Source organism: Anopheles coluzzii, chromosome 3 (assembly GCF_943734685.1).
Source record: "Anopheles coluzzii chromosome 3, AcolN3, whole genome shotgun sequence".
Classification (NCBI taxonomy): Eukaryota; Metazoa; Arthropoda; class Insecta; order Diptera; family Culicidae; genus Anopheles; species Anopheles coluzzii.
Window position 1 is genome coordinate 64860860 of NC_064671.1, and position 20186 is coordinate 64881045.

The 20186-nt window shown below is 43.9% G+C and overlaps 1 protein-coding gene across 3 annotated transcripts; it reads left to right on the top strand.

The window, feature by feature from the left end:
* Nucleotides 1–311: 311 nt before the first annotated feature.
* On the top strand, nt 312–16927 carry LOC120957575 (uncharacterized). 3 transcript variants are annotated; one of them, XM_040379848.2, is made up of 7 exons: nt 312–431; nt 2217–3203; nt 7529–7678; nt 9127–9224; nt 9311–9479; nt 15443–15645; nt 15718–16926. In XM_040379848.2, exons 2-7 carry the CDS (start codon nt 2657–2659, stop codon nt 16441–16443), a joined length of 1893 nt encoding a protein of 630 aa, XP_040235782.2. In that variant the 5' UTR covers nt 312–431; nt 2217–2656; the 3' UTR covers nt 16444–16926. The 3 variants fall into 3 exon arrangements, with proteins under 3 accessions (XP_040235782.2, XP_040235783.2, XP_040235781.2); XM_040379849.2 differs by lacking the exon at nt 312–431 and adding an exon at nt 460–665; XM_040379847.2 differs by lacking the exons at nt 312–431; nt 2217–3203; nt 7529–7678; nt 9127–9224; nt 9311–9479 and adding exons at nt 10497–13543; nt 13825–15039; nt 15126–15283 and having other exon boundaries at nt 15718–16927.
* Nucleotides 16928–20186: the final 3259 nt, after the last annotated feature.

The window sequence follows — 20186 nt, forward strand, 5'->3', positions numbered from 1 at the left end:
TTCCTGTCTTCCACCTTCCACAAGACACCACACCACGAGACAACCCCTTCGTTTCCTGGAAGAGGGTTCTCCTTCTTTTTTTTCCATAACCCATTCGCGTTCAAAAATTCAAACCTGCATGAAGGGTCTTAACAGACACGACCGTGCCCGTGCGATTGTTTGTCGTCGGATGCATGCCGGACGGGGGGACGCAAGGACTAATGCGCGTTGTAGCCCCGTACGCGCGTGCGAACGAGAAAGCCTGCATCCATTGCGTCACCATCGTCTTCTTCTCATCTCGGGCGTTCGGGCACTCGGTAGCGCGTGTTCACGCGCGCGCTCCCATCACCAATTCGGCCACACTAGTTAACGGCTGACCGGCACGGTGGAAGGAACGGACCGTCTGTCTCTCCGTTGGGCCCTCCTCTGTTTCTTTTTGTTTTTCAGTTTCGGTAGGGTTTGCTCACCTTTCTCCCTTTACTTTTTTTTGGCGTCACTGGCGTGTTGGAAAGTGAAATCGAACCCGCCGGTGGATGCTGCGCGTTTATGTGTGTGTTTGTGGACGTCGTGCACAGTTTGCCAGCGCACGGAAAGTGCAAGTGGAGTTTAATTTCAATAGCAATTGTATTCATGTGAGCTGGAAATGCGGTAGCTTCCATAATCGGCCTTTCCTGCAGTGTGTTTGTGTAGGTTTGATTTGATCGACAACGACAGCTACAGCGCGCTCAACCCGGCAGAGCGATCGAACGCGCAACCAAAACAAAACGATCGCCATAAACAGTGCTTGCCGTAATTGTAGCTCCAGTGTGCCCTTAATTATGTGTGCCTTATCTGCACCGCCGTTGGCAGATGTGACACATGCGGTAGATGCAAGTTTACAAAGATAGGAATAGTTATGTGACCTTTATTGGCTATTCTGAGTTTCCGTGTGGTGGATGTGATAATACAAATACGTTAATTACGATAGGTGACTGACCATTCGCACCGATCAGCTTTGATGCGTTTGCCGTAATTGCCGTGACGTTTCAGATGCGCTTTTTTAACCTTTTCTATCTATTAAGAGATACTATAAATTTTAAATAATTCAGAAAATTTATCTCATACGTGTTTCTTTCTAATTTAATTGCAAAGCAGTGAACACCAAGCCGTACTGTACAGAAACAAATGTTGTATTTAATGTCAACCACAAGCTCGTCATACAATATTACAAAAACACGTGTCAAATCTGTCTAAGCAAACCATCTTTGTAATGAAATCGTTGTAACGAATTATTCATAATTTCGATTACAAGAACAACAAGCAAACAAGGCAGATGAGCAAACAAAAAAACACAAATCAAACACATTCAGAACAGAAGAGAGCAAACGGTAAACATATGCCACACAACATCGTGTTTTGTAAACAGAACGATTAGGCGAATAGTAAATATTTTCCAAAATCCCCATTTTTACATGATCATTTGGACCTTAATCATAAAAAAAAAACAATTTTAAAAACGATCACCTCTAAAACGATGAACGAATTATCTATTCCCACACAAACACACACACACATACACATTTTATGAGGACATGAACTTCGACACAGTAGAGCAGCAAAAGGAAAAAGGAAAAGAATACAAATTTCTTCACAAACGTCGTTGCAATATGAGTGATTCAAAGAATATATTAATAACTCGTGCAGGGAGGGAAAAATAAATGCTTAAGAACATGAAACACATGAAAACAGGAAAAAAACAGAGAGAAGAAAAGAGAGTGTTGTGTGTGTTCGATAATAAATTCCCATTAACCCACACGTTACAGGGGAACGTTATTTGACAGTTAATTGTACACGCATTCCACACGGTGCTAGCTTGCGGGAGATGTTGTGTTGAAGAACGCACCACTTTCGGTGCATTTTCCACCCTCAAAGAGTGGACCGGTGTGTGCGTGTCCGTCCGAGAAGAAGGAGTTTTCTCTTCCCACGCGTTGCCTTTTCCGCTCGTTAATGAAAAACACTCACGTGCAGGAGAGAGGTCGGCGCGATCGTTACGCGAGACCGCGATCATTATTGATAGATAGTGGGCAAGTGTTGGCTATGTGCTTCGGGGCCTCGGGGACAACAACACCAAAGGAGAAAAAAAAGCCGGTGACCCCAACTGTCCCTTTAAATATAGACCCGCGGTTTGCGTTTGGAGGTGATCACAGCACCGAGACACATCAATTTTCATTTTTCCCCTTTTATTTTCGTTTTGCCAGTCTGTGTCTGTGTGACCTGAAAATGTCGCTGGAGTGCCAAGAGGATGCTTTCGGCAAGCTGGCCGTCGGCCGACGGTGGAAAACCCGCACTATGTGCTCATCGTGCTAGGGAAAAGTGTTGCTGTTTTGTCCCTAGCAGAAAATGGGGAAATGTGTTTTTGGTGGCAAGAAGCGAAGGGAACAAAATTAAGTGAAAGTCGTAAAACAAAACAAACAAAAAAAAGAAAACGAGTGTTGAGTGATAATTTTAGAAAGCATCGCAATATTTCGGGGGCATCTGTGAGCGACACAAAACGTTTGAAGATTGTTTTTTGAAGAAGTAGAGTTTGCGTGAGTGAGGTGAGAAGAATACGTTTTGCTGTGTGTTGTGTAGTGTACGAAAAAAAAAACGAATAAGTAAGTGTCCCGCTGCGTCACAGCCGGATTGGTGTACTATTATCATGACACAGGCGACCGATTCACGTACGCCACCGGCACCGAACGCTGCTGGAACCCGGCCCCGGATTAATCTCACAATGCCGCCAGTCTACGTGGCGCCACCATCGGTCCAGGCGCAGCACACGCCGGCCAAATACTCCCCGGCACACTACTTCCAGCAGCTGCACCAGCAACAGCAACAGCAAGCGGCCCAAATGCTCCACAACCCGCTCTACCAACCGGGTGTCCCGGTAACGCCCGGCTCACCGACCAGGATCTCGCTCGGTACCGACGGTGGACTGGGGGCCGGTGGTGAGCAGCCCGACTACACCGACTACTACTCGATGTATCCGGCCAAGGCGGGCGAGTTTATGTTCAAGCAGTTCGAGGGCTTCCGGGACTTTACGCTCAACACGGCCAAATCGGGCCTCGGCGTGGGGGAGAAGTCCGTCTTCTGGATGTACACCAAGATCACGAAATGGTCGCGGAAATGGTTTACGCACTTTTTCCTCTTCCTGATACTGTTCTTGTACTCGGTGGCTGGTGCTGCGCTGTTCGTTGCGGTGGAAGGTATGTATCGTGTGGGACGAACAGGGGGGGTTGAAGTGTTTTAATTTAATGCTTTCCATACCACACGACGGGGGCTTTTTTCATTGCTTTAAAACATTCGAAAGGAGTGAGGTAAATGTGGAAAATGCCAAATTTGAGATGGCATATTTTGGTTCTGTTAGTTGTTAGGTGTACAACGATGTTTTTGATATTTTGCTAAACATTTCTCTACACTCTCTGATTAAGAACGTATACCAGTTTTTGAGTACAATCAAAACCACAACTCTTGGTACATAAATAAAGGCCACATTTTGTACTCTTTTACCTTCTGATATCTACAGCACATTTAATATAAGATGGAATTATATGTTGAAACTAAAAAATGGTCTTATGAGCTCAATAAATACATTAAATATATTCAGTGCGTTAAACACAGTGAATAATGGTGATCCAAACCATTTAAGAATTCAAACGAATACAGGTATTCCCCGATATACGCTATTAATGCGGACCGGAGGCAATATCGTATCTCGAATATTAACGTTAGTCGAATTTCGAGGTTTTCAGTCAAATTATAACGCATTTTCGAATCATTTTGCTTGAAGTTGTATGTTTTAGCCACTAAATTAGTTAATAGATCTGATTTCAAATGAATATTATAATGTTTTACCTTTTAAAATGATTTTTAAAATTAGACCAAGAGGGAATTTATTTTGCATTTGACATTCGATGTGTCGAATTAGTACAATTTTCTCAAATAACTATCAAATTTAGTAAAAAGCGTATAGCAAAATCGTGTATATCGAGTAAGGCGTATATCGAAGCATACTTGTATACCTATTTGTTATCGGGCATAACCTACTACTGGGTTAGAATGACTAAATACTCGGAAAAATAAATTACTCATAGTGAATAATCTGAGTCATTTATATTGGATATAATTTGAATCACTCTGAGTGAAATGTTAGTAACTAGCAAGGATGCTATAAGAGACCAGGTGGTGCAATACGTTCATTTTTCATCAATTTAGGTTTTAATAATAATTATTAAATTATTTTTCTTACCCTACTTTATCGTTTGTTTCATTAAATATGTCAAAAAATAACATCAATTTTTTGAAAATTTATGGGATTCGACATAGCGGCTCACGCTGAATTATGAACCCGCACGTCAACAGGCAGCTTGTTAAACTGCGCTATATTCCATAGCTTATAACATCATTGGTTGGTACAGAGAGTTTATCGACTCACGACTATTGAGTTCCAAACACTGCGAGTGGATCATTTGGCACTACAACAATGAAATCTTATATTATCCTACATCCTAATTCGACTCATACATTGCTTATATTTCACACAATCAAACATCCTAAATCAGTCTACTCATCACTTATTTGAATATCTCTCAGAAGAGCTCACCAAATACAAGTAGTAACTGTCAAGTACTAAAAAGCAAACGACTTCACACGTCTAATGAATTCAAACGAATATCATGACTTGGAACAGATACGGTACTAATATGCCTTATAGTCCTGAGATAATCAATTTGGCATAGAACCTGAGGCTAAAACAACATATTCAATTGAATATTAGAGAATTATTCAAATTTTTAGCCATAATATTCTTAGTGCCAAGGAAAAAAGACACACAAAAATCAATATTTTTTACTTACTTAGGAAATCGAATGGTATATTTATGTTGAGATTCATAAATCATTCAAATTCGATTTATGCACTCCCAATCACAGGTCCCTATTGTCACGTATCTGATGAGACATATTCGATTTAGCACGTACAGCTGCTGTCAAACGACTGGAACCTGACAACAGAAAATAATTGTTTCTGATTTATTTGCCAGTAATCATGCATATCGGCCAATATTTAACACTAAATAAAAACGATTTTAAATGTCTCAATAATTTCCGTAACATCGAGCCACCTAAAACTGTTTTGCTTAAAAAAACAAAACTTTGACCCCTGAATCTAGCACGTCTGGTCTTTCCTTTACTACTTTTACATTTAACGACCTTAGAGAGATTTTTATTGAGCACGTACCGGTGTGTGTGTGTACATGTGTCTCTGGTTTGGTTTTTCTTTTTGCTCAACGCACCAAAGACACATAAAATGATCTGATTTTCACCTCGTGTCCCAACCACGCCTCACGGTGTGCAACCAAGTTTGCTCTCTAAGTCCAAATATTTTAAACAAATCCGTGACGACACATACGCACCATGCCATCATTAGATGTCACATTCAGACACCATCATCGGGCATTATCATCATCAGCCACCGCAGTAAGCAGCAGTGGGCAGCGGACAGCAACAGCTCTTACCCTTGCCCTTACCCTGCGTATTATGTTTTATTTAGTCGTTGTTGTACTGTTGCGATTCACCACTGGGGTGGTTTTTTCGTTGTTGTTGTTGAGGATGCATGGGTCAGCCAAACCCAGATGGTACCGCAGCAACACAGACACAGGTCGTCACGGAATCGACCCGTCCGCATGCTGCACGCGGTGGTCGGTCACATTCATTTATTTATTTTTATTTTGCCTAATATTTTTCCGTTAATCATCTGCTAAAATTATCTCCCGAGAATACAGTCACACATTCTCTCACACCGAAGTAGAATTTTCCAACGAAACACGGTCAGTCCATTGCGTTTCGATTTCAATACCGTGCTCCGGAGGTGCGGAGGACACACTGCGGCTGTTGGTTGGTATGAGACTCTGTTTGCCTTCCTGCGAAAAACCAAGCACAGAGTTCATTTTCCATCCCATTTGCAACTCACTGGTTCGGAGAGAGGGTCGATGTGATCCCCTTTTTTCACCCCCTTTGAATTTTCTGGGAAGATGTCAACGCTGTCGAATGTGGCGGCGCGGGCGCGGGCGAACCGGCGCTGATGGATGAGAACTGGTGACAAACGATCGCGTGACAGACAGGTGTTGTTTTTCTTTTGCTCCCGATCACTGGTTGGAACAATGTTATGGCAACGAGTTATGAGCTAGTTGTTCTAGTTTATGATCCAATTTTCGGGTTTGACAGTGAACATGAACACTGTAACCGATGTAACATTGAAGAGAGGCTTAACACATGGATTATGCTTCAAGGTGCAACGGCGCGTTGCAATGAAAAATAGATAGAAACATTGAAAAGCCTTTTGTTGCATCATCTGACAAGGAGACACTAATTTAAAGTGCTGTTTGATTTGTGTGATCTTGTAAATCTTGTGTTGGACACGTGTGAACATGTTTAATCGTGAGTGACATTGGTTTACTTACCAAACATCTCGTCACGAACATTCGAGTAATCGTTGCAAAAGTTCAAATAAAATGGAATATTAAAACTGATGGTGAAATATTGATGACCTCACAAAAAACAAAGATATTCTCCGAATAACTACAACATTTTCTTCAATAAAATGTTTGTATGAACAAATTTTTTGCGATTTTCCTCGCTCACATACAAATTACACTACGTAGACGTAGCAATAACTGTTGTGATGCAAAATAAACGTGAATTTTGTCACATTGTTTAATGTAATTGTATTTAAATAGTTGAGGAAGGCCAAATTATTTTATTACGTACACAATATACCATATTTAGATAATAAATATGAGGAATATAATTTGAAAAATGAAAATTACACAATCAACTTAAATGGGACACTAAACGGGCCCTTAATTAGTAGTAATAACTACAATAAAATGTACTAAAATCACCCACACCCATGCTATAACACTGCGCCTAAATGTATGCAATTGCGCAATACAAAAAAGCAGCAAAGATAGCTAATAGAGGAGAGAAGATGAATTACTAAGCTGAATAAGTTGATATGAGCTATCGAAGAGCCGTAACTCATACAAAGTTACCTAAGCATCTGCTAAGTAAACCATTACGTTCATCACAAAACTGCACTCAATGCTAAATAATGCCACGCGCGAATTAATTGCCATTTTAAATCAGTTTTTATCACCACAAATCATCACTTCCGTGCGGCTTTCGTGGCTTTCTCCTAACGCAAAATGCATGACGACCTCCAGTGCTTTCTTCCTCACAAGCAACTCCAAAAACCAAATCCGCGCTTATTTAATTTAACCCATCAATCGCAGACAGTTTAATTGCTTGCTCGTTAACCTCGCCGTGCCGAGTTACGACATCATCTTCACGCCCATTTCCCATTCCTCCCCACGCTTAAGTGAGGTCAAGAATGACGCGTGCGATTACACTGCTAGGCGCGCGAGCGCGCGCTCGTGTTGTGCACTTTAGCTGAATTTTCATCCAAACACACACTGGCCGCCACTGCACGTACTGACTGACTTGTATCATAATAATAATGCCGTCTGGCTTAGGTGAGGCCGATAATCCGCCGGAAGTAGATGTTGCTAGCAATGGTTTCAACGAAACTGCAGCCATCGCCGCCAGCGCCGCCGCTACTGCTGCTGCTGCTGCTCCTACTAATGCCAGCTTTATGGCGCTCGAGCCGTCGACTAGTGTCTTTGGTAAGTGTATCACACCCACGTCCTTCCCAACTGCCCTGTGTTTTCCCTTCCCCGTGGTGGTGTTGGAAAACGTTTGCCCAATGTTTATCAATCGTTAATCGAAGCGCACCCTGCCGCACGATCAACGCTGGCAAATCGAACCGGAAGCCTGCCTCGAACCCAGCGCTGAGCCTGTGATCGTGATCGACTGTATAGCTTTATTTTTATTAACTCGCGCTTTTCCACGTTGCTTCTACTAACCCGAACACGGTGTAGCAGCCGGCTGTACTACCGGCCGTCTGCCAGTTGCCCGAATTATTACTTATTTATCCACTAGGTCACGAATCTTGAATCACAGACCATATCCCTTCCTCGATGGTGAAGGTGAGGGAAAATCAACGCATTTCGTGGTGGAAATCGCGCTTCGGCAATAATCTGCTACCCTCCGCGCGTTCGGAAAATTCAAACCACCTGCTCCTGCTCGCTCTCGTTCACTCGCTCACCTCCCAGCTCGAGGCATCGAATTTCAACGCGATGATCGCGGTCGGATGGTTTTTTGATTTGTTTACGGGGTGGCAATGGCTTAAAAATAAATCTCGACTGCCTCCCCTTACTCTCCGCGCTTCTCGTTAGTTCGTGCGGGAGAAAAATGACTTCACCATACGTCATCAATGCGTTCGCCATCAAGGGGGGGGAGATGGGTGGTGATGTGTTTTTCATTATCTGCCAGAGACCAGAGACCAGACAAAACGGTTTTAGCCGGCAGAAGAGCGAGAAAGATCGCTTGGTGGTTGTGTTGAGTGTGTGTGTGTGTGTATTTATTGCCATCTTGCTTAGGACGGTTTGGTTGTTTTCTTAAAGTTAGGCGTGTTTGGTTTTCCCCGGGGGGGTAAGGAACAATTTTCCCAGCGCGCTAAGACAGCTGATGGAAGAGAAAACAAAAACGGTTGACGGTTTCGGTCGTGTGTTTTCCTCGTTTTTTTGTGTGTGGCCGGCTTCTAACAGTTTCCTTACGTCATAATGCGTCGGTGGCGTTTGATTGCTTTCCACGAGTTTACGAGCTAGGCCGGTTTATTGTTAAACAAATAGTACAAAGTCGTACTGACCACTGGGTTTTTGGGCGTAAAGGAAACGATCAACGAGCGCTCCCTAAACGACCCACGATCGGCACACTGATCGAGTAACGGGGAGGAGCAAAAAATGATCGATTCAAATTTCAGAAGAAGTTTACTCGAAGTCGGTACACCCACGAAAAAAAAAAAAAAAAACAAAACACTGACCGATTAGAAACTGTTTATTTACGCCAAATCGGCTCCGTGTGTGTGGAAATTTTAATTCAATTCAATCTCCTGTTTTTTATTGTTTCCCTCCGGTTTCATCCTTTTTATGTTGGTTTTTTGTGTGTAATTTAATGAACATCGAATACCATCATCTCCTTGCTGCTATCTGGTCCCTCCGCGTGAGAGCAGGAACGCACGAGAAAAAGATGGAAACCAACGTGAACCACGCGAAACGGATGCTGGCGAAAAACCTACGCATACTGGCGCTGGATCGCGAGAAGCTGGAGGTATGTTTGTCTTTCGCAAACTGGATAATCAATAAAATAATATTTTCCCTTGTTTTGTTTTTTTGTGTGTTTAACGACCCTTTCAGAATCCCGATCCGGACATCTGGGAGGGACGGGCGATCAATCTGGTGGAGGAGTACAGTGCCGTCCTGTACCAGTCGTACAAGGAGGGGTCGTTTGAGAACAAGCAGAACAAAAAGACCTGGTCCTTCTGGAATGCGGTGTTCTACTGTGGCACGATCTACACTACCATTGGTGAGTATGAATTCTCTTAAAAACATTATATAATTACAGTACGGATAGTTGTAAAAAAGTGAAAGTTTTCTTTTTCGGAGTGCTTTTACAAATAAATCGTAAATGTATATTACAATTATGAAAGTGCAATCAAATACTGGTCCATTTCCATCTTGAACTCGAATTAGAATATAACCATTGAATAGTTTTTTTTGCTGAAACTGCAGCATAGTTGCTGGTTATAGTATTTATATACTGCTTTTGACAAGCATTGACTTTTAACACCTTGATCATTTTGGAAAAATGTGATGCGTTTGTTATTGTCGTCAGCAAATGTGATGCTTAGCACCTGCATACCCTCGTGAACTATAACACGCTGCACTTTTAACATTTCAAAGTGTCTCAGCTCATGAGAACCGCATGCCAATGAGATGATTTTTTGACTGAAACCCGACACCGCGAGCGTCGAGTGTTTGATGCTTTCTCGCTATGAGGTGATCCATAAACTACGTAACGCTTAAAACAACAAGGGGATATCCTCTACCGTTAACTGTAGTGTACACGTGGTACAAAAATACACGTTGGTCTACGACTGCCTACCCTGGTAGGACCATACATTATGTATAGGAGATTGTAGTTTAGGGGGTTCAAAAGCTAATATCTTTTGATCTGCTCGTTGTATTTGCAAGATATTTTTTTACCAAAGCTGCATCTTCTTATCGTTTAACTAAAAACATTCTTCTGCGGATGCGTGGTACCTAACAAGTCTCTTAAGCCTGTATATGCCAGCGTGACCATGCAAGTCGTTCGGCAAACCGAAGAAGAACGAGTTGATTTTTTTTAAATAAATAATACATTATTCGTTAGATAATAAAAAAAAGATGTTTAGAACGATAATTATAAGCTTTGCAATCCGCAAAACTACAAAATATTATACAAAATGTATGGCCCTACCCGGGTAGGCGGTATTAAAAATATGGTGTAATTTTTTTGCGAGTAATAGTTAAATAGAAAAACAATTATAATATTTCTCCAGGCATTTTATGAATTTCAAGTCTGCACGACTTTTCTATCAAAAGATAATAAGAAATACAAGTGAAAAAACTACCCAGGTAGGTCGTCATTGACACTTGGGTTGAGATTTGCTACTCAAATTGAAAGAGATTATGTGACCTGGTTGACCGGTCTGGTGGTACAGTCGTCAACTCGTACGATTTAACAACATACCCGTCATGGGTCTTCTTCTATTTGGCCTAATGTCCTACGCGGACATGCCGGCCTATACAGGCTTCCGAGACTTTATATCCATTACCACACAGCCGGTTAGCCAGTCAATCCTTGCTACGGGGGAACAGTCCATTGTAGGCTTGAACCCGTGACGGGCATGTCATTGAGTCGTTCGAGTTGACGACTGTACAACGGGACCGCTCGTCATGGGTTCAATGGACCGTGCTCCCATACGGAGGACTGACTATCCTGCTATGGTAATAAATAAGTCACTGAAAGCTAAGCCTACTTGTGGTAGCGGAATTTGAGGCATGTGTGCCCTCTTAAGCATTTCATATTATAACTCACTAAAAGGTGTTTGTCAAGAGCCGATTTAAATCTCATAACCATTTTACATCTCTTTCCTCACTTATAAATTAGTTTCGTTTGAAAAAAGTACAAACAAAGCTGTTTTGAAGCATTTTAAAAGGCGTTGTTTTTTGGGCTATAGGGCAAGAGAGTGTTACTCGTATAGGACGGCAAGACGGCCGCCTGATTAAAATAAACGTATTTCTTAGATAATTGAAAATTGTTGCATTTGTGGCACTAGTATATGTATTCCTACATGTTTTGAGTCACCAATGAACCCTTTTTCCCCCCAAATGTCGGTCAAGGCCTGCCTGTACCCACTTGTGGGCTTGGCTTTCAGTGACTAATTGATTCCCCCCATAGCAGGATAGTCAGTCCTACGTATGGCGGCGAGGTCTATTTGGGGATTGAACCCATGACGAGCATGTTGTTAAGTCGTACGAGTTGACGACTGTACTACGAGACCGGGCTAAGACTACAAGGAGGAAAAAACGTTAGCGTTCGATACAACTCTATGAATAAGTGTCAAATGAGAAATCATAGTGCACGGACCAGCTTCATTTAATTGTGATAAATAGCCAAATTCATTTTTAAACCTCTATTTGTAGATGTATAATCTTTAAATCAATTAACTAATGCAATGCCAAAACAAATGAACTAAATAGACAAGGTTGCAGTATCATCCATACAAACTATATTTTAGTACTCATTCAATGCCGAACTACCTACAATTTTGAAAGCCCCTGTATTCATAAAATATAAACATAACGGTACTAGTACAGCCAATTCTACAACGCACTGTGAATTGAGGTAACATTTTGAGCAGCACTGTAAAACCTGTTGCAATACGATTTTCCTGCGAGACAAGAGACGTCGTGTAGCGTCACATCGGTTTGTTTTCTTTTTTTACTAGCACCCGAACCAATGCGGACGATTTTCCGAAGCATTGTAACGCTTCGTAACGCGTTCGCCGCATACCGCATCGGTCGGGCATGGCTACCGCATCACAAACAGAACCAGTTTGGAGTGTTATTTTGGAATTGAAGTGCACGAAAAAGTGTTGAGATGTTGTTTCAAACCAAAAATGAAAAGTTCTATAATCCTTTAGTACAACATATGGTGATAGAAACTAATGGATGCGAAGCAGTTTGAAGGCCAAACACGCCGCCACTGCATTCAAACCAATTTGCTGCAGTTTTGCGTTGATGCGTCTTTTTCCAGCAATGCGCATTACGGCCAACGTGTTGCAGTGATGACGGAATCATTGTTTGTGTGTTGATTCAATTTACCTTCGGCATTCATTCGAAGGCAGTCGAGGCACATCAACACACTACAATCAGTCTACTAATGTGTCACACAAAACCACGATTTAGCACACCAACTGCAGTTCAAGTGCAGCGCACGATCAACAACAGCTGATTCCCGTGTCGTCATCACAAAAACATTCACTCACAGTGTTTTTCCCTCTAGTAAAGAGCACATGTTGCGGGCACAGGCAGAATGGAAAACTGAACAAAAAAAAAAGCTGCGAGCGAGACAAAATCCCACTTTGCGTACGTTCACACAGCGAAACGAAAAAAAAAAAAGAGACGAACGCAACCCGGTGTGCCGTTTTTCGGGTACGGTTTCGCTTATTTTTAGCCCCATTCCGACCGCAGAACACTTCGAGCGGTCGTCCTGAGCGGTTCCCGCGCTGAGCGTTTGTCTGCCGCGCCGAGTGACGTTAGTGGGAGAGAATTTTCCAACCGAAATTGAGACATCGGTCGTTTCATCGTTTGCCCAATTGTTCGATAATTGGGTAGAAAAGTGGTCGCGATAATTAATACCCACGGCTTTGTTTGGTAGGGGCGAGCATATAAAATGTCCAACGTTTGGTTGCAAAACTCGGTCAAATTACTGGTGCAGTGAGGTGTGAAAATTTGGGGAAGAAATCCCTAACCGTACGTGAGAGCGTGTGCGTGTGAGTGTGGAAAATTATTTTTACCCCACAGTCCCCAGTCCGTGTCCGTGTCGCGGTGGAAGCCAGTAACCGTTTTGGGGGAAGAAAAACACACACACACGCACCCAGTGAGCAGTGAGTGGTGAGTGAAATAAAGTCGTTTGTACGGACGGTGAAACATGGATGCGTCTAGCAGTGGGAGTGCGGTGCCGGTGGTGGCCCGCAGGCGTCGCCGGGCGGCCAGACAGCTGCGTGAATCGACGCCCGATCCGGCCCGCGACGGAAGCGTCGGCAGCCAGTCGAACTCGTGCGACGATCAGAGCGGGTCCGAGTCCCGCGGCCGCAGCACCGTGGAAAGCAGTCCATCCTCTTCGAAGAAGAGCTTGATCGAGCGGGCGATCGATTATGGAAATTCGCATCGGAATAAAATTCTCGCCCGCAAGGAGAAGAAGCTGTCCAGTGCGGTCGCACCGAGGAGTCGATCGGTGCCGCGCGACGAGGGCGATGTACCGAGCAGTCCGGAAATATTCTCACTACTAAGGCGGGCCAAGCGAAGTCTGTCGGGTGCACGGTAAGTGTTTGGCAGGTGGTTTTAGGTTTTGTTTTAAGAATTTGGATTGCTAGCCAGATTTTCGAGGGAAAATATTGGCCCAGCTGTTGATTGATGCCCGTTAGCCGAGCGTTACTGGGGAGCGTTACCCCGAAGCGACGGTTTAAAAATAGTTTCACAATACCGTCCATCGAAAAGTGGGATCAAATGAAGCCAAAAATAAGTGACGAATTGATTTCATTTCTGGCATATGAGCGGTAACAATTGTAGTGTTAGATACTAACATTCAAACCCATTTGCAGCAAACCCAAAACGGACGACTCGAGCGATGGTGGCCGCATCTCCGACACGGAGGTACGCAAGCGGCGCGAACGCATCGAACGCTTCCAGACCGAACGATCGCGCGAAAGCTCGGAAGGCAATGCGGCCAACCCACTGCAAGCCAATCTGCAGCGCTTCAACGAAGAGCGGCGCAAATTCGAGCTGGAAAAGTTAAAGTTCTTGCAGGAGAAGCGTGAGCTCGATCGGATGCGGCTGCGACGGTTCGAGAAGTATCGGGAGGAAATGCTGGAAGAGCAAAGCCGCAAGCTGAAGGCAAAGCTGCAGGAAGAGCGTGCCAAGAGCATCGAAGCTACTCCGATGCCTCCGCTGGCACCATCCGTTGCTCATCGAGCTCGTACTCCAACACGTCCAACGGACAGCCTGTCGCCAACCGTTGCGAAGAAGAAGATACTGATCGTACCGAAGGCACGCTCATCTAGCCGATCGGCCTCGACAAGCGAAGATGAGGGTCGTTTGTCGTCCGATGAGGAGAAGAAGCAGACAGTTAGGCGTCGCTTTTCGCCGCGGAAGCCGAAGAGGACGCGTTCTTCCAAGCTGGAGTCGATGGCGAGACGCACCCATCCGCGGACGGATGGGATCACTTCGCCCGAATCGGAGCTACCGTCAGACTTTCAGCCGGAAGAACCGGAGCCGGTGGTTCGGAATGATGCTCCGGAGGAGCCAAAACCGGATCCGGAAATGGTGCTCACACACCGACGAGTAGCTGGACAGGAGGGTGCAAAAGAGGAGCAGCAGTTGCTTGTGGAGGAACCGAAGAAGCAAACGCTTGAGGAGAAACCAAAACCTCAAGAAGAAAAGGAAACCGATGAGAAGGATATTGAAGCAGGCAAAGAGATTACCCTTCAAGAAGACGGGCTTAAAATACGGCAGCGACGCAGGCCACTCGTGCTGTACGTTGAGCAGCCCGGGGAGATCTTCAGCTGGCGACAGATCACGCAAGAGTGGTACGACATGTGGCAGGACTTCCTGGATGATCATCCGGAGGAGCTCGTCCGGATGAAGGTGCAGGTGAACCACTGCCTGTTATACTTCGCAGTGATGGTATTGCTGTGTGGCGTCGGTGGCATTGCGTTCCGGCTGACCGAGGGTACGTTCGAGTCGCAGTACAAGTGTGGCGTGAAGCGCGTCAAGCGCGAGTTCATCGATCAGCTTTGGCTTTCCAGTCACAATCAGAGGTAAGAGAGGGGCCTTAAATATCCAAGAGATCTTTTTGTATTCTGAGATTCACTAACTGCTTGTTTTACGAAAAAAAAAAACATAGGGAAGAGGACTGGAAGTTATCGGCACGCAACCGGTTGCGCAAATTTGAGGAAGAGCTGCAGATCGCGTTCGAGGCGGGAATGAAAACGTACAGCGGCAACACGGCCTGGAACTTTGTGAACGGCGTCATCTACTCGCTTACGGTGGTGTCAACGATTGGTAATGGGAAATTCTAGAAAAATTACTTCAGAATTGCAATCTACAAATAAATATCTAAGAACTTCTGCTGTTTACGATGTTTCATTTTTGAACCAAGAATTAATACCGGAGTAATTCTATTCCTAATCACAAAATGTCTCTTCTTGACTCTCTCGACAGGATATGGACATATTTCACCGTCTACGACGACCGGCAGGGCGCTGACGATTCTGTACGCGATCATCGGCATACCGATCTTCCTGATCGTGTTGGCCGACTTTGGCAAGCTCTTCACGAGGGGTATCAAGTTCATGTGGGCCTACGTGCGGCGGTTGTACTATACGGGCTCGGTTAAAAAGGTTCGCAAGACTGCACAAGTTCAGGTGAGCTTAAAGCCGTTTAAGGAAAATCCCCATCAGATGTTTACTGATGCATCTATTCTTGCTTCTTTTTAGGAGGTAATGAAGGGCCTCAATGTCGTCTACGATATGGTCAGGCGACCGAGTGCCGATAACGAACTGCAGGGAGCAACAACCACGACAACAGTGGCCGCCCAACAACCCCAGCAATCCACACCGCCCCCACCCGTCCAAAGACCTCCGTCGGAAGCTCCAACGGCAGCCGCTTCCGGTACCGGTATCGAAGCCATCCCCGTGCCGGACACCCCAACTACCCCGGTGCCCGAAACGTTCGAAATCGACGACGAGTTCAATCTGCCCATCTCGGTCGCGATCGTCATACTGGTCGCGTACATGCTGTTCGGGGCCCAGATCTACTGCACGTGGGAAAACTGGAGCTTCTTCGAGGCGTTTTACTTTGTGTTCATCTCGATCTCCACGATCGGGTTCGGCGATTACGTGCCCCAGCACCCGATCTACATGATGTGCAGCATACTGTATCTGATCTTTGGCCTGGCGCTTACCTCCATGTGCATCAACGTGGTGCAGCTGAAACTGAGCGACAGCTTCCGGCAGGCCAGTGCAAAGATCGGCGCAACGATTGGGCTGCAGATGGCGGAAGCGGCCTCCCAGCATCAGCACTCACCGGTACACACACCGATCGAGCTGGCCGCAGTACACACCTCCACCCCTACCACTGCGGTGAACGTGAGCCTGAAGGACACACCGACCTTACCGGCTCGACCGTCCAGCTCCGTACCAAAGCCAGACAAGAAGGAGTAATGCGGGAGAGCGGGTTATCTGTTACATGAAAACAGTACGCACAAGTACAATGCACCAAGAAATGGCACGAAACGAGATGAGGGGGTGGAGTGGAGTGTGGGGAGCGGGTATGAACGACGGAAGCGCTCTTATTTATATTAGCTAGGACTATATAAAAAAAATTAAAAAAAAACTGCATTATTAAGTCAAACGGACGCGGGACCGATGCGGGAACCTGCCGCGCAGTGAAGATTGTTATTTAATGTTAAGCTTAAGGACGAACGTTAACAAGACGGACATTGTGTGCCCGGGTTTTTTTGGGGTGTAGAGGGTTGGGGTTGAATTTGAAAAGCGAAAGCCAAATAAAGAAGCAAAAAAAAAGAATAAAAGATATACGCTACAAGCAAGGGGAGCTTCCAGCTTTGCTAGTTAAGCGCGTGTTTTAATTGCTCGGAATGATCGAAATAAATGCTACTCCATATTTTGAAAATTTAAATAGCAAAAGGGTTTTTTGTAAGAAAGTAAGAATAGATTATTTTTAACGCGAAATAAAACATTTGCAGGGTCTGTCTTCTACTTCTACTTGTATGGGTATGTCAGCCTATACTGGCTTCTGAGACTTATTCAGTACCACTGTACCATGAAACTGCCCCGTGTTTTAACGTTTGCATTAAAAATGGACAACAATTGTGGGTGATCCATGGGTTTATCTTAACCCACACTAACCAAACGTTGATTGCCCTTTCAATAATTGCATTCCATGAGTCAACAGACAAAATTTGTCACCTCTATTAGTCGAACTCTAACCGTGATGGCCAAACAAGTGAAACAACTGAAGTTCAGGAGCGTCCGCGATAAACACACCCTGTAGCCGTTCTTCTCCCCGTAGCGTCTAAAACGGACTCCGTGTGGCAGTTTGTGGACGTAGTATAAGCCTATTTCGACATCTACAACATCTATTCGATAACAGTCAGAGCATCGAAAGAAAGCTCAGATTCGAATGGTTGATGACCTTGAGCGACCAAATGATGCTGAAAATGAAAACCGAGGAAAAAGTAGCTACATTGCTGAGGCTCCATGCGTTTATTTCGGGCGAATTTCGGCGAAATTTCGATATGACACCCAAGTCCGCGAATCGGTCCAACATCCCCCAACCGTGTCACATAATACAAAAGCTATATTCCAACAATTTTGTTGCGAAAACTGAGGAGGAATTGATAAAAATCGAAGATAGACCATAAATCACGCAAGTCTTCGACCGACATGGTGAAAATTCTGGATAACTGACGACAGGCGGCTCGCATTGTCGTAGATTTATGTTTGCAAGAAAGCTTAAATAAATACCTTTCAAAGGATGTTCTTCTTCTTCTTCTTTGGCACAACAACCGTTGTCGGTCAAGGCCTGCCTGTACCCACTAGTGAAGTGAGCTTGGCTTTCTTTGACTTTTTGTTACCATAGCAGGATAGTCAGTCCTATGCATGGAGGCACGGTCTATTCGGGGCTTGAACCCATTACGGGCATGTTGTTACGTCGTACGAGTTGACGACTGTACCACCAGACCGGCCCAAAGGATGTTCATGGAAAGAAATTATCTCGCTTATTTTTTTTTCTACAGCCAGCCAAAAAAAGTCAATTTAACAATGCAAACGTTACTTCATTGGAAACATTTTCCTTCACATTTACGTATCGAAACAGATCAAACATGCTACTTCTAGTTCAAGCCAAACATTTTCCTTTAAATTTTCCTATAGAAACACATCAAACGTGCTACTTCTAGTTCAAGCCATTCGAGAAAGTGCAAAAAGCTCTTAGATCAATTGAAACTATTGTTTTGTTTTGTTGTAGCTTACTCATAAAAGGGAGGATGATACATGTTGCTTTTCAAGGAGTATGCGCGTTTGTAAAAAAATATAACATTTTCTCCACAATTTGAAAAATAGTAGCGGTATTGTAAGGATTCTTAAAATAAGCTTACAAGTGCATCATTACTTAATTACTTATTCGGCGCTATTTCTGCTTTCCGGTTTTAGCCTGCTTCAGGAATGTCCGAATCTGCTCACGGTCTCGCATCTTCGTCTGCCAATCCGTTATCACAGCTTTAATGGCAGACGCCTCCACACCATATTACCTCCATAATTTAGGTCTACCACGCCCGCTCGGTCCTTGTGGACGGCGTACAGGTCGGTCGCGACAGGTTCTTTGAGATTAACTGATTTTCAGGCTGTAGAAAGATCGTTTGGCTGCCAGCATCCTTGCGTGCAACTCAGCTACCATACTATTGTCGTTGTTGACCTTTGACTCTAGATAGGTGTATTCAGGGACGAATTCAAAAGTGCGTTCACCTATCTGTAAGTCACGCCTACGTAAGTTTAAATGATCTAATGGTAGGGTCGTTGAGATTGCCACCATCTGTTTGGTTTTTGCCTCGTTTATCTGCAATACGAGGTTCTCTGCCGCTTGCTCGATCCCTTGGTAGGCGTCTACATGAGACAGTCGCAGACCAATGATGTCTATATGAACAGCGTATGCCAGGATCTGTGTTTGTCAGGATTTTAAAGCCGCATATGATAGCGCGCGCGGCTTTGAAGTCAATGAAGAGATGGCATGTGTCGTGTCTGAATTCAGCCATCTTCTCCAAGATCTGCCGCATGGTGAAGATCTGATCATTGGTTGATTTTCCGTTTCAGAATCCTCTTTGATAGTTTCCGACTATCTCTTCAAAGTGCAGGACAAGACGATCCTGAAGGATCAGGGAGAATATTTTATAGGCGCTATTCAACACCGTAATACCCCTGTAGTTAATCCAGTCCAACCTATTCTCCTTCTTGTATATGGGATAGATGAGTGCTTCATTATAAAGAAGTATTCGGGTAAATGTGCCAACTATTTGATATTAAAATATAATGCCTGTATTTTGCATTTACAATCTTTCTTATTAAGTGTTAATGTAGCGGATGGTAAGACTAGTGGTTTAAAAGGAATTTTCACTTTATCACACAACCTCATGCCAGGGAGATATAGTTTTTCTTTAATAATTTGTCTGAAATAAGGCATTAATGTATTATACAATATTGTATTATAGGTACTCGAGAAATTGTATCAACTTTCTGGCTTAAAGTGAATCATCTTTGAGCTTACCAGTTTTTACCTTTTATTCCAATAGTGAGGTGGTGAGTAAATTGATTTAAAACAAAGTAAGTTGATTTGAAATGATTTTCACCTCATCTCAAACAAATACCACACATTCTCGAGTCAAAGACAAGATAAATATGTTTAACATTATATTAACTTCATTCGAGAAAGAGTGTCTACTGCTTGAGATAAAGTAGAAAGTCATTTATTCCGTATTTTCCAGTTTAAAAGATTACTTAACCGACTGAACTGCGTATTTTTACAAAAAGTGTGCATTTGACCTGTAATTCCATATAAGAAAAAAGGTAATTCAATTAAAAGGGAATATTTTAATTAAAAATCTTGTAACCCACAGATTTCACGAGAAAACGGTTCAAACAGATATCTCTCCTTCCTTCCAGTGGCACAGTTAACCACTTGTTTGTGCAATAACGGCGCCTCCATCGAACTTCCTGCCCGTCGCATCCTACCACCTACAAACAGGGGGATGCGAACAAACATTTTCCACGACCACCGTCCACCGAGTGGAAATCGTAACGCATTACCCCCGCTGCAAAAGGAACCAACAACAGAAACAAAAAGAGAGAGAAACGGATAAGGATAAGACAGCCAACGGGCGCACATGCGCACC